This window comes from Salarias fasciatus, chromosome 9 (assembly GCF_902148845.1).
Source record: "Salarias fasciatus chromosome 9, fSalaFa1.1, whole genome shotgun sequence".
Classification (NCBI taxonomy): Eukaryota; Metazoa; Chordata; class Actinopteri; order Blenniiformes; family Blenniidae; genus Salarias; species Salarias fasciatus.
In genome coordinates, this window is record NC_043753.1 from 2,940,957 (window position 1) to 2,955,331 (window position 14,375).

At 40.9% G+C, this 14,375-nt stretch overlaps 1 protein-coding gene across 1 annotated transcript; it reads right to left on the reverse strand.

Annotated features, from left to right (window-relative positions):
* Window positions 1-13,702: 13,702 nt before the first annotated feature.
* On the reverse strand, window positions 13,703-14,305 carry LOC115394089 (NLR family CARD domain-containing protein 3-like; the record flags this gene model as incomplete). Its single annotated transcript, XM_030099249.1, has 1 exon — window positions 13,703-14,305. A coding segment is annotated over one exon (603 nt), but the record flags the coding sequence as incomplete, so codon positions are not given.
* Between the last annotated feature and the right edge of the window lie 70 nt (window positions 14,306-14,375).

The window sequence follows — 14,375 nt, forward strand, 5'->3', positions numbered from 1 at the left end:
GGTGAAAATCGGTTAAGATTTGAAGAAGTTATAAGGTTCCAAAGTTTGAAAAAATCTCCATCCGTTAACATGGGGTAAAAAGTTGCACAAAAGTTGAAATATTTAAAAAAGTTTAAAAGATATTAAAAAGCCAGAACATAGCCAGAATGTCCTTAAAAAGCTGCACATTTTGATATCTGAATGGTTCAAATCGGACAAAATTTGTAGGAGGAGAAGCGTGCCAAAAAATGGCGGAAGAAGTCAGAAGAGGAATGTATTTGTGTGAATGCCTTCAGCATTCACACAATGAAGTGTTGTGGAGATCTTGAAGACGTCATTTATATATATTAGAACCTGGTGATCCATAAATGCAGCTCACTGTCACATTCTTTTCTTTACCATGTAGATTTCAACTGTTATGCATTCACACACTTCCTTGCTGTTGTGATTTTTCGCACCACTTTATGCATTAGTTGTGTGAATGCCTGAGGCATTCACACGATTACATTCCTCTTCTGACTTCTTCCGCCGTTTTTTGGCACGCTTCTCCTCCTACAAATTTTGTCCGATTTGAGCCATTCAAATATCAAAATGTGCAGCTTTTTAAGGACATTCCGGCTATGTTCTGGCTTTTTAATATCTCTTAAACTTTTTGAAATATTTCAACTTTTGTGCAACTTTTTTCCCCATGTTAACAGATGGAGATTTTTTCAAACTTTGGAACCTTATAACTTCTTCAAATCTTAACCGATTTTCACCATTCAACTTTTGAAATATTCAACTTTTTAAACCCTTTCTTCAACCTTTTTAAAGTTTTTCACCTTTGTTCAACTTTTTGAAATATTTCCATTTTTTAAAATTATTTTTAACATTGAAGTGGATGGGAAAACCCTTCAATGGACCTTTCAACTCCTTCAACTTTGACCCCTTACAACTTTGTCATACTTTGACGTAGACAAGTCATTTTACTTGCAAAATGTAGGAATTTTTGTCCTCTATTCAGGTATGTTATATCATGTCCAGATGTTTTACCAAATTCAAACTGTGAGCCTTCAAGTACGGAGAGCATTTCAGCCGTTTTTGGAGTTTACAATGGGTGTGTATTGGAGAGGCTAGAGTGGGAGAAAGGAATTTAGAGTGCGGGAGGCTCTGGATTTAAACCAAAAAAATAATTCTTTTCTCGTCCCCCTGGCCACATCTCTAGCTAAATCTGCACGAAAACCTCTGAAAACGTAGCCATTTTTGTTGTGACCCATACAATTGAGTCACTTTGTCTCTATCTCAAACGGTTCTCTCTCCAGCTGCATTTCTGTGAGGAGAGCGCAGGATTTTCTCCCATCCGCTCCAATGCATTTTGGAGAGAGATTTTCTCGCTCAAATCCAAAACTTCACTCATGTTCGCACCCTCGCAGTGGCTGAACAGATGATCCTACAGACATGATTCCTGCACCATTAAATTCATGAAAGACTTCTAAATCTGATTGTGAAAAAATCTTTTTCAATTTCACCTCTGGGTTCTTGAGGAATGACATTTTCTCAACCATGCACACTCCATTAAAAAGTGCTGATTCACTGTCATGGCTGCTGTGCAGCTGGTCTCCATAGCAACAGACACACCTGTTGTGCTGCTGCGGCTTGATTAGTCTGGATTTTTCCATTAAGACTGGACACTGACATCTGACACTGACTCTACTGCTCCCTCTACCTTTTTCAACTTTTTGCAGCGTTTTCAACCTTTTTCAACCGTTTTCAACATTTTTCAAACTTTTCCAACTTTTTTCAACTTTTTACAGTGTTTTCAACCTTGCTTGAAGCTTGAAGATTTTAACCATTCAACTTTTAAAATATTCAACTTTTTAAACCCTTTCTTCAACCTTTTTAAACTTTTTCAACTTTCTTCAACTTTTTGAAATATTTCAACTTTTTAAAATTATTTTTAACATTGAAGTGGATGGGAAAACCCTTCAACTGACCTTTCAACTCCTTCAACTTTGAACCCTTACAACTTTGTCATACTTTGACATAGACAAGTCATTTTACTTTTAAAACGTAGGCATTTTTGTCCTTTATTCGGGTATGTAATATTATTTCAAGAAGTTTTACCAAATTTAAACTGTGAGCCTTCAAGCACGGACAGAATTTCAGCCGTTTTTGGAGTTTACAATGGGTGTGTATTGGAGAGGCTAGAGTGGGAGAGTGGCAGGTAGAGTGTGAGAGACTCTCGATTTGAACCCAAAAAAAAATTCTTTTCTCGTCTGTACGGCCACATTTCTGGCTCAATCTGCACAAAAACCCCTCAAAACGTAGGAATTTTTCTTGTGACCCGTACAATTGAGTCACTTTGTCTCTATCTCAAATGGTTCTCTCTCCAGAGGCATTTGTTTGAGGAGAGTGCAGAATTTTCTCCCATCCGCTCCAATGCATTTTCGAGACGCCTGAATCCAAAACTTCAGTCGTGTTCGCACAATCGCCGTGGCTGAATGGATGATCCTACAGACATGATTCCTGCACCATTAAATTCATGAAAGGCTTCTGAATCTGACTGTGTGAAAATCTTTTTCATTTTCGCCTTTCGGTCCCCGAGAAATGCCATTTCTTCAACCATCCGCACTCCATTAAAAAGTGCTGATTCACTGTCATGGCTGCTGTGCAGCTGGTCTCCATAGAAACAGACACACCTGTTGTGCTGCTGCTGCTTGATTAGTCTGGATTTTTCCATTAAGACTGGAGCTCTATTGATCCTCTGTTACTCTGACACTGACTCTCCTGCTGTTTACTGCTCTCCTCTACTATGTCAACTTATAAGATTGTTAAAATGTTTCATGATTTTTTCAACTATTTTTGACCTTTTCAACCTTTTTTCAACTTTTTCCAACTTTTTTCAACGTTTTCAACATGTTTCTAGTTTTTTCAACTTTTATCAGATTTTTTTTCAACTTTTCAACCTTTCTTCAGCTTTTTCGAACTTTTTCCATTTTTTTCAGCTTTTCTCAACTTTTTCAACCTTTTTCAAGTTTTTCAACTTTTTTGCCCATTGCAAATCTAATCTGCTCCTTGATTAGTCTGGATCTTTCCATTAAGACTGGATCTCTATTGATCCTCTGTTACTCTAACACTCACTCTACTGGTGTTTACTGCTCTGTTGTACTTTTCAACTATTAAGCGTTTTCAACTGTTTAACAACTTTTTCAACCTATTCCTCCTTTTTTGAAAAAGCTTTCATTCAACCTTATAACTGATTTCAATGCTTTTTTCAATTTTTTTTTAAATTTTTAACTGTTACATCTTAATTTTTCAGCATCTTTTGACTTTTTTACTTTTTCATTTAAACTTTTAAGACTTCCAACTTTGGCTGTTTTTTTCTTTTTTTATTTTACACTTTTTCATCTCATTGCCTTCTTCATTTCAATAATTTGAAATATTCAACATTTTTAAATATTTAGGATTTTTATTCTATTTAGGAATTTTTTGTGCTGTTATCTTTTTGTCAAGTTATTCAGGTTTTCCAGATTTTTATAACTTTTAATGTCTTTTCTTCCTTCATTTTCAACTTTTTTTCTGCTTTGTTTAACTTATTGAACTTCTTGGACCTTTCTTAAATTTTTACACTTTTTTAAGCTGTTTTCACGTGTTTGATTATCTAAAACTATTTTTGAAGTTTTTAAGTTGTGTTCTGCGTTTCTAACCCTTGTAATCTCTCTCCAGCTTTTTTCAACTTTGTCAAATTTTTCAACTTATTTGAACTTTGTTTTGACAATCACACTTTTCAAGCTTTTTATTTCTTTTTCATTTTTTTTACTATGATTTCAAATTTTCATGGATAATTGAAAATTTTAGTTAAGACTTTTATGTCATGTCTAAAACAAAGAACCCAGACAGTGGAAAAACAGCCAGCATTAATGTGTAGAAATATCAACTCAACTATCAGACTTCTCCAAGCACGATGCAGCTCTCTCTCTCTCTCTCTCTCTCTCTCTCTGTCTCTCTCTCTCTCTCACTCTCTCTCTCTCTCTCACTCTCTCTCTCTCGCTCTCTGTCACATACACACGCTCGCGCACTGTCCGTGGTGCTGAACTCCTCTGATTCTCTTGCTCTCTCTTTCTCTCTCTCTCTCTCTCGCTCTCTCTCTCTCTCTCTCTCACACACACACACACACACACACACACACACACACACACACACACACACACACACACACACACACACACACTCATCAGCTGGCTGTGGTGCTGGATTCCCCATGTTATGGTTTGAGCGGTGTGTCTGAAAGTAGGACCCTGCTAATGCTCGCTGCGAAACTAAACTGAACTAAACGCTTTAATTAGACCCTCCAGAAAAACGCGAGCAAAAATTCTTGATTATGCGTACTTAAATCCCAGATTATGCGAGCTAAAATGCCTGATTATGCAAATGAATATGCGGGGTTTTTTTTGGTATTTTATGCGGTAAAATTGCGGACAGTTGTGAAGTATGCTGTGAAATATGCGAAAAGATGCCAGATATGTAGGTCACCCACACACTCTCGCTCGCACGCTCGCACACACACACACACACACACACACACACACACACACACACACACACACACACCACTCCATCACATTCATTTTATATTAGTTCGTTATTTATCTTAAATTGTTACTCACCAACGCTCATCAATGGAACACACACACACTATCACAGGTTTTAGCAATTGCACACACACACACACACACACACACACACACACACACACACACACACACACACACACACACTGTGTGTTTGTGCAATTGCTAAAACCTGTGAATAAACCGTTCCATACGGTGTTTCAAATGAACTGGTTTCCTTGCTAACTGGTGACTGACTTCCTTTAGCACTTCCTGCTGTTGCTGCTAGCAGCAGCGGGTGTTGAAATCAGACTCATTAAAGGTCTGAACGGCTTTTTGTGTGGTTTTTAACATCTATCAGCAACAAGGGACGTGAAAGAAACCCAGGCGGTAGTTAATAGGGAAACCAGTGATTCCAAAACACCGGCTCCGCTCCGGTTTCTGGACACTTCTTCTCCGCTAGCTCGCTGCTGCGTTCAGGTGACTGGAGCTGCTGCGGATAACTGAAACTCTGCCGTTCACATGAAGGCAGCGGTGACAGCTGGACTCAGGAGACACTCAGGAGACACTCAGGAGACACGTGAAGGAAGCGTGGACAATTTGCACAAAGGAACGGCTTTCAGACAGCTGTGAACCGGCTCTCGTCATTCACTTAAAATAGCCGTTCAAACCAACGACTTGTTCATTGAACGTCACAGCACTTCAAGCAAGACCATTTCTTTTTTTTGCGGTAAATGTGACATTATTGCGGGAATTATGCGCCCTTTTGGAAAATATGTGGCCCCTGCATAATCAGCGGCAAAACGGTGATTTATGCTTGAATTCATGCAATCGCATAATCGCGTTTTTCTGGAGGGTCTATTTAATAAAGACGATTCCCTTCAGCGCGTTGGGTCCAGTTACTTATTCTTGAAACACATCGGGTCTGTCTGTCTGTCTGTCTATCTGTCTCTCTGTCTTTCTTTCTATCTATCTATCTATCTATCTATCTATCTATCTATCTATCTATCTATCTATCTATCTATCTATCTGTCTGTCTGTCTGTCTGTCTGTCTGTCTGTCTGTCTGTCTGTCTGTCTGTCTGTCTGTCTGTCTGTCTTGGTGGCACTTGTTCAGAGTTGAAAGTTTTTCAAGGTAAGTAGAAGGATGTATTAAATTCATCATTTTAATTTTAATGAAAAATGTTACTTTTTTAATTCAAATTTCACATGTTAATTTAACTTGTATATGAACAAAATTATCTCCAGCAGAATTAGTTTCTTTCATTTTAGTTTAAGATCAGACAGTAAGATTTGGCTCGGGAAGAAAAGATGATGGAGTGATTTGTGAACATGAAGACAAACAATGACCAAAACCATTTTTTTAAAAGATGATTTTAATAATACGATCTCCCTTCATCACTACTTTGATTTGCACTGAAGATTTGGTGATTTGGCCCTCAAAAGGCCTCCACAGGTCTTGGGCGATGGTCTTCACCTCATCGGAGTCCAGGAGGAGCTCCACCAACCCCTCCAGCTCCTCCTGGACTGTTGCCCCGACCACTGTCACCAGCTGGGTGTCCTCCTCCAACTCCTGTGAGACAAAGACAGCAGAAAGTAGAATCAGCTTTGAAAGGAAAGGCAGATCCCAGCAGAAAGGAATCAGACAGAAGTACCTGGATGCCGGTGTAATTGGTGGACTGCAGCTGGAAGCCATAGTCGTTCCTGATGCACCTCAGGTGGCTGATTTTGACTATAGCCCCCAGCTGCAGAGGCTGGAGGGCGGCCTCCCTCCACAAAACCACTGGGAGCTGAGTTTCATCCTGTGGACAGAACAAACATGAGGCATGGACATAGAAGACGTCTGTCTCACAGTGTCAGGGTGTCTCTGTCCACTCGTGTCTGCTGTCTGTCTTTGTGTGTCTCCATCAGTGTGTGCGTGTATCAGTCTATGTCTGTGTGTGCGTGTGTGTGTGTGTGTGTGTGTGTGTGTCTGTCCATCCTTCCTTGTGTGTGTGATTGTCTTCTGTCCTTCCTGTCTGTCTCTCTGTCTCCCACACCTCCCACACTCATGTAGTCAGTATGAATTCAAAAGGAATCATGTGTGGAACTCACCTTTCGGAGGGTGAGTCTGCGGAGGGGGACCGCTCCTCCAACCTTTTTGCACAACATGGGTGCCAGGATCTGAAGAAAGAGAGGAGGATTGTCAGAGGTCTCTGTTTTGTGTCCTATGTGGGGGCTGAAGCTGCCACATGAGGAAATACTTACGTCCTCAACCTCCCCCTCCACCGTCACGAGTCCAATGTGCTCTTGGCACTCGGACAGTGCGGTCTCAGTCGACGGAGGACGCAGCAGGGCTTTGGCCTCCTCCACAACCGCACTGCTCGGTGTCAGGGGCACAGTCGAGAAGAATTTGGTGCCCTCACCTACACGGATGTTGCGTGGGGGAGCCCCCCCGCTGAGGGTGTACCCCCTCATAATGTAGGTCTCCCCCTCTTTTATTTTCCCGGCATATTTTTCGAACACGGTGATTTTTGCTGCTGAATCACCGTCTGTGATTGTGGCAACTTTATTTTCTTTTTTAATTCTCGGCAAAATGCCTTCTTTTGTCGCTTCCCAAGTGAGGGTCACCACCCTCCTCTCCGCTGCCACCACAAAAATTTTCAGTGGTGGTGGTGGGGTGGCCAGTGGGCCGAAAAGTACTTTTTCCATTGACATCCTGCAATGATAAAACGAAGACAGATTAGTGAACGCTCTAATACTAGATTTACTGTTATCCAATTTACTCCTCGCTCTGAAATTATCATTAAAGAAAACTTAATTTCGAACACTGCAGAACCACCGACTGTTTTCTGAATTGTCATTTCATATCATATCTTCACACACATCCCTTTTCCCACAACTGCTGCCGTAAGCCACAAAAAAGTCATTCATAAATTTTCAAACAGAGTTTTAACAGCTCCACGAGAGCAGTATTTATTTGGAAACAGCAAAACATCACGAAGACCAGCTAATAAACCAGTTAATTTGACTTAATTTAATGTGAAAAGACAGGAAAAAAAACAACTTACGTGGCTCCTTGAACTCTCAGCGAAACAATGGCGCCGAGGGTCCTGTGTTGCTATGGCAACTCGCTTCCCAAATCCTCACGAGCTCGGGCTTGGCACTTTGCCCGCGAATATGATCGTAAGAGAAGGGGGTGACGTCACTGGACTCAACATGCTAGAGTTTTCATGAATGGGTTTAGTTTAGTTTAGTTCTTAAGCTAGCATTAGCAGTCGCATACTTTTACACTGCAAAAAAGGATAACCTAAATACAAGATGTCAACACTTAATTAAAGAAAATTACTCTTAAAGCTAGTGAAATTATCTGTCCATGCAGCAAGTGAATTTTACTCAAAATCAGACCTTGATATAAGAATATTAAACCAAGAAATAAGTCTCTGTATCTTAAATATATCTTAAATCAAGTGAGATGAGACATTTTGACTGAAAACAAGACTTTTGAACTTGGTAAGATTTTGAATTTTTGCAGTTTTTGCAGTGTACACACACTCCTAAAACCATTAAACGGGGAATTCAGCACTACAGACAGCGCTCGTGTGCGCGTGTGTGTGAGAGAGAGAGCGCTGCTTCGGGTGTCTGCTCCCGGTGAGACACCCGCTCCGTCCCGAACTCACCTGGAGCAGAGACCATTTTTATTACGACTTTTATTACAGCAGAGCGCTGCGTCCTGGCTCACCGGGAGCAGAGACACCCGCAGCGGCTGCCCGGACAGAGCGCTCTGCTGCAGGTGTCTTTGCCCATGTCTGTCTGTCTATCTATCTATCTATCTATCTATCTATCTATCTATCTATCTATCTATCTATCTATCTAACTAACTAACTAACTTTTTCAATAACTTAGTTTGTCTTGGTTTCAACTTTGTCACACTTTTCAAGCTTTTTATTGCTTTTTTTCATTTTTTAAATATGGTTTCAGATTTCCACCGATAATTGAAAATTTTAATTGTGTGAATGCTGAGGCATTCACACCTTTACATTCCAAATCTTTATTGTGTGAATGCTGAAGGCATTCACACCTTTGTTTTTCAAATCTTTATTGTGTGAATGCTGAAGGCATTCACACCTTTACATTCCAAATCTTTATTGTGTGAATGCTGAAGGCATTCACACTATTACATTCCGTATCTTTATTTTTGTGTGAATGCTGAAGGCATTCATTTTGTGTGAATGCTGAAGGCATTCACACAATTACATTCCTCCTCTGACTTCTTCCGCCGTTTTTTGGCACACTTCTCCTCCTACAAATTTTGTCCGATTTGAACCATTCAGATATCAAAATGTGCAGCGTTTTAAGGACATTCCTGCTATGTTCTGGCTTTTTAATATCTTTTAAACTTTTTGAAATATTTCAACTTTTGTGCAGCTTTTTACCCCATGTTAACGGATGGAGAAATTTTTAAACTTTATAACCCTTTAACTCCTTCAAATCTTAACCGATTTTAACCATTCAACTTTTAAACTATTCAACTTTTTAAACCCTTTCTTAAACCTTTTTAAACTTTTTAAACTTTTTTAAGCTTTTTGAAATATTTCAACTTTTTAAAATTATTTTTAACATTGAAGTGGATGGGAAACCCCTTCAACTGACCTTTCAACTCCTTCAACTTTGAACCCTTACGACTTTGTCATACTTTCACGTAGACAAGTCATTTTACTTTTAAAACGTAGGCATTTTTGTCCTCTATTCACGTATGTAACATCATTTCCAGATCTTCTTCCAAATTTAAACTGTGGGCCTTCAAGTACAGAGAGAATTTCAGTCGCTTTTGTAGTTTACAATGGGTGTGTAATGGAAAAGCTAGAGTGGGAGAGTGGCAGTTAGAGTGCGGGAGGCTCTGAATTTTAACCAAAAAAAAATTTTTTTCTCGTCCACCTGGCCACATTTCTGGCTCAATCTGCACAATAACCCCTCAAAACTTAGGAATTTCTCTTGTGACCCGTACAATTGAGTCACTTTGTCTCTATCTCAAACGGTTCTCTCTCCAGAGGCATTTGTTTGAGGAGAGTGCAGAATTTTCTCCCATCCGCTCCAATGCATTTTCGAGACGCCTGAATCCAAAACTTCACTCGTGTTCGCACAATCGGTATGGCTGAATGGAAGATCCTACAGACATGATTCCTGCACCATTAAATTCATGAAAGGCTTCTGAATCTGACTGTGTGAAAATCTTTTTCAATTTCACATCTTGGTCCCCGAGAAATGCCATTTCTTCAACCATGCACACTCCATTAAAAAGTGCTGATTCACTGTCATGGCTGCTGTGCAGCTGGTCTCCATAGCAACAGACACACCTGTTGTGCTGACTGCGGCTTGATTAGTCTGGATTTTTCCTTTAAGACTGGAGCTCTATTGATCCTCTGTTACTCTGACACTGACTCTACTGCTCCTTCTACCTCTATCAACTTTTTTCAACTTTTTGCAATGTTTTCAACCTTTATAAACCTTTTTCAACTTTTTGCAGTGTTTTCAAACTTTTTCAACCTTTTTAAACTTTTTGCAGTGTTTTCAAACCTTTTCAACCTTTTTCAAGTTTTTGGAGCCTTTTCAAACTTTTTCAACTTTTTGCAGTTTTTTCAAACTTTTTCAACCTTTTTCAACTTTTTGCAGCGTTTTCAACTTTTTTCAACTTTTTACAGTGTTTATATACTTGTTCAACCATTTTCAACTTTGTGCAGCGTTTTCAACCTTTTTCAAGTTTTTGCAGCATTTTTCAAACTTTTTCAATTTTTTTCAACTTCTGCAGTGCTTTCAAACTTTTTCAACTTTTTAAAACTTTTTACAGTGTTTTCAACCTTTTTCAACATTTTTGCAGTGTTTTCAACGGTTTGAACCTTTTTCAACATTTTTCAAGTTTTTGCAGCGTTTTCAAACTTTTTCAGGTTTTTTAAACTTTTTGAAGCATTTTCAACCTTTTTCAACTTTTTTCAACTTCTTGCAGTGTTTTTTAACTTTTTCAACCGTTTTCAACTTTTTTCAAGTTTTTGCAGTCTTTTCAAACTTTTTCAACCCTTTTTCAACTTTTTTTTCAACTTGCTGCAGTCTTTTCAACCCTTTTCAACCTCTTACAACTTTTTTGTAGTGTTTTCAAACTTTTTCAAGCATTTTAAACTTTATTTCAGGGTTTTTCAACTTTGCTTATTGAGCTTTTTCTGCATTACAGTTTAACATTTTCAGCTCAGCATTCACACTTGCAGTTTCTTCAGGAACTGCAAATTCTTCTAGTTTTAGTTTAGTGTCCACATAAATGGCTTCTCCTCCACCAGGCTTCCCCTCTCTGTTCAAGTAGTTGTTCAGTAGTTAATTCTGGTTCATTCATTTCTTTGACAGATGTGAGGACGAGATTTGACAACTGTATTTATGTATCTAGCGCTTTGAGATTTCATGTGAAATGTAAAGCGCATGACAAATAACATTTATTATTATTATTAGTAGTAGTAGTATTAGTATTATTAAATTTTTTTCCAGGCAATATAAAGTGTTTGTGGTATCTATGGCAATATATAATAGAGCCAATTTCTTTGAAAAACATCGTTATCAAAGCCATGAAAGAAAATCAGTCTGCAAACACGATCCAAATCCAGAATGAATTTTCAAAGTATAAATAACCAAAAGAGGCTCTTCTCTATTGAACATTAATGACATTTGGTGAAACAAAAGAGGTACAAGAAATTAATTCATAAATAATGCTGACAAATGTGAATTCATGAATGAAATGAATGTCATGAGTATTTACAAATCGACACATGGACAGTTAAATAATCATGAAGAAGAATTCAGGTGACTTTATGAGTGATTGTTGGAAAACTGTGCAGCTCTGTGCTTCATTTAATAAAGCACGGTCTCTTCAGTCAGCTCCATTTGACTGACCTCTGCTGACCTCTGGTTTACCTGGGAATGCCGAGGTAAACCAGGGAAATCTGACCAATCACAGAAGACTTTGCAGGCCAGCCAGCCGAAGAAAGTTAGCGCCCGACGAGGGTGCCGGGGTCGCAAACTTTCTTCTGCCAGAAACTCCTGTGTGAACAAAATCGTTTGGCCACAATGAGTTATCTTTCATTTGGTGGAAAAAGGAGAAACTTTCAACCCAAAGAACACCTTCCTCACTGATAAACATGGTGGAGGGAACTGAATGCTCTGGGGGGGGGTTCAGCCAGTGGACCAGGGAACCTGATCACAGTGAACTGCACCATGAAAAAAGAGCAACACATCAAGATTCTGAACAACAACATCAGACAGTCTGCAGAGGAACCTGGCCATGGGCTCCAGTGGACATTTCAACACAAAAACAACCCAGAAATCTCAGTAAAAAGTGGTGAATAAATGGTGAGAGGACCAAAACATGAAGGTTTTGCAGCGGCCCACCAGAGTCCTGACTGGAATCTAACTGAGATTCTGTGAAGAAGCTAAAGATCAGAGTGATGGAAAGACCCTCCAAACAGAAAGAGTTGGAGCTCACTGCTGAAAATGAATGGAGGAAAAAACCCAGTGGAGACATGCAACAAGCTGCTCAGCAATTCCAGGAAGAGTTTGATTGCTGTAATAGCAAAGAAAGGATTTTATAATGATTATTGAGAAGAGGATGAATAATTTTGGACATGCCACTTTTTGTTCAAATCCAAGTAAAAGTTGAGGAATATTTTTTCCACCACAGAGCATCTTGTACATCATCTTATTAACTTCTGGAAGAAGCCTGAGTCATTTCTAGTCAGGAAAAAAAGACACTTGCTGGTTGAATAAAAGTAACTTTCATCCAAAATTAGCCTGCAGGATGAACAATGTTGGGGTTACATGTATCTTCATCCACAGGACATCATGAAAACTAAAAACAATGCAGTACTTACACCAGGCCTTTAGGGGCGCTGTAACTCTACCACAGAAATAAATGAAGAAGACATGGCAGCACATTCAGCTTGTCTTCTGGTCTTATTGAACCAAACAGCATCAGGAGCTTCTGCAGCACGATCAACTTCTCTGGTTGAACAAGCTGATCGACATATTTTGTTCTCCAGGACGATCAGACAGGCCTGAATATGGAGCCCTGATTGAGGAACATCTCCACAGAGGAACTACAGGAACTACTTTCTACAAACATCACTGAGACATTGATCATGATGACATGTGGACTCACTCAGCCTTCCTGCAGTTCCTCACAGCTGGGATCAGTCTCCGTCGTCCCTCCTTTGATGTCTTGTACTTCTTCAGGTCCAACTCCTCCAGGACCTGGTCTGACATCTGCAGCATGTAGGCCAGAGCTGAGCAGTGGATCTCAGAGAGTTTCTCTGATCTGTTCACTGAAATCAGGAGCTTCTGGATGTCCTGATGGACTGAGAGGTCCTTCATCTCCATCAGACAGTGGAAGATGTTGATGCTTCTGTCAGGAGACACCCCTCTACTGCTGATCTTCTTCAGGTTCTGGATGACTCTCTGGATGGTTTCTGGACTGATCTCTGTCTGACCCAGCAGACCTTCTAAGAGTCTCTGGTTGGATTTCAGAGAGAGGCCATGAAGGAAGCGGACAAACAGGTCCAGGTGGCCGTTCTGACTTCTGAGGGATTTCTGCAGGACTTTCTTCAGGAACTCCTCCAGAGATGGGAAAGAACCACCAAATCCAAAGACCTTGAACACTTTTCCACAGAAAGTCGTTGTTTCCCAGTCCTGCTCCCAGTCCTCTCTGAGGAAGGTCTTCAGTTTGTTTGTCTTCCTGTTGGTGAAACAGTGGAACATGAAGACTGCAGCCAGAAACTCCTGAACACTCAGATGGACGAAGCTGTAGACGGCTTTCTGGAAGATCACAGACTCTCTTTTCAAGATCTGAGTACAAACTCCAGAGAACAGCGAGGCCTCAGTCACATCCAGACCACACTGCTCCAGGTCTTCTTGGTAGAACAGGATGTTTCCTTTCTGCAGATGTTCCAAGGCCATCCTGCCCAGCTTCAGAAGAAGCTCCCTGTCAGCCTCTGTCAGCCCCTGTGGACCCGTCTCAGGTCCTTCATGGTACTTGAGCTTCTTCCTGTGTGTCTGAACCAGCACAAAGTGGGAGTACATGTCAGTCAGGGTCTGGGGCAGCTCTCCTCTCTGCTCGCTGCTCAACATGTGCTCCAGAACTGTAGCAGTGATCCAGCAGAAGACTGGGATTCCACACATGATGTGGAGGCTCCTGGAGGTCTGGATGTGGGAGATGATTCTGCTGCTCAGCTCCTCATCACTCAGCCTCCTCCTGAAGTACTCCTCCTTCTGGGCGTCAGTGAAGCCTCGCACTTCTGTCAGTCTGTCCACACAGGATGGAGGGATCTGATTGGCTGCTGCAGGTCTGGAAGTGATCCAGACCCGAGCCGAGGGCAGCAGATCCCCCCGGATGAGGTTAGTGAGCAGCTCGCTGACTGAAGACTGCTGGGAGACGTCAACCAGCCGCTGATTGCTGCTGAAGTCCAGAGAAAGTCTGCTTTCATCCAGACCGTCAAAGATGAACAGCAGCTTGCAGACAGCCAGCTCCTCTGCCGTCACCTTCTGGAGCGCCGGATGGAAAACATGGAGCAGCGTGAGAAGACTGTACGGCCGCTCTCTGATCAGGTTCAGCTCCCTGAAGGAGAGAACAACCAGCACACTGACATCCTGGTTCTCCAGGCCCTCGGCCCAGTCCAGAGTGAACTTGTGCACCGAGAAGGTTTTTCCGCTGCCGGCCACGCCGCTGGTCACAACCACTCGGATGTGTCTGAGCTGCTGGGCCGAGGCTTTGAAGATGTCCTGAACCCTGATGGCAGTG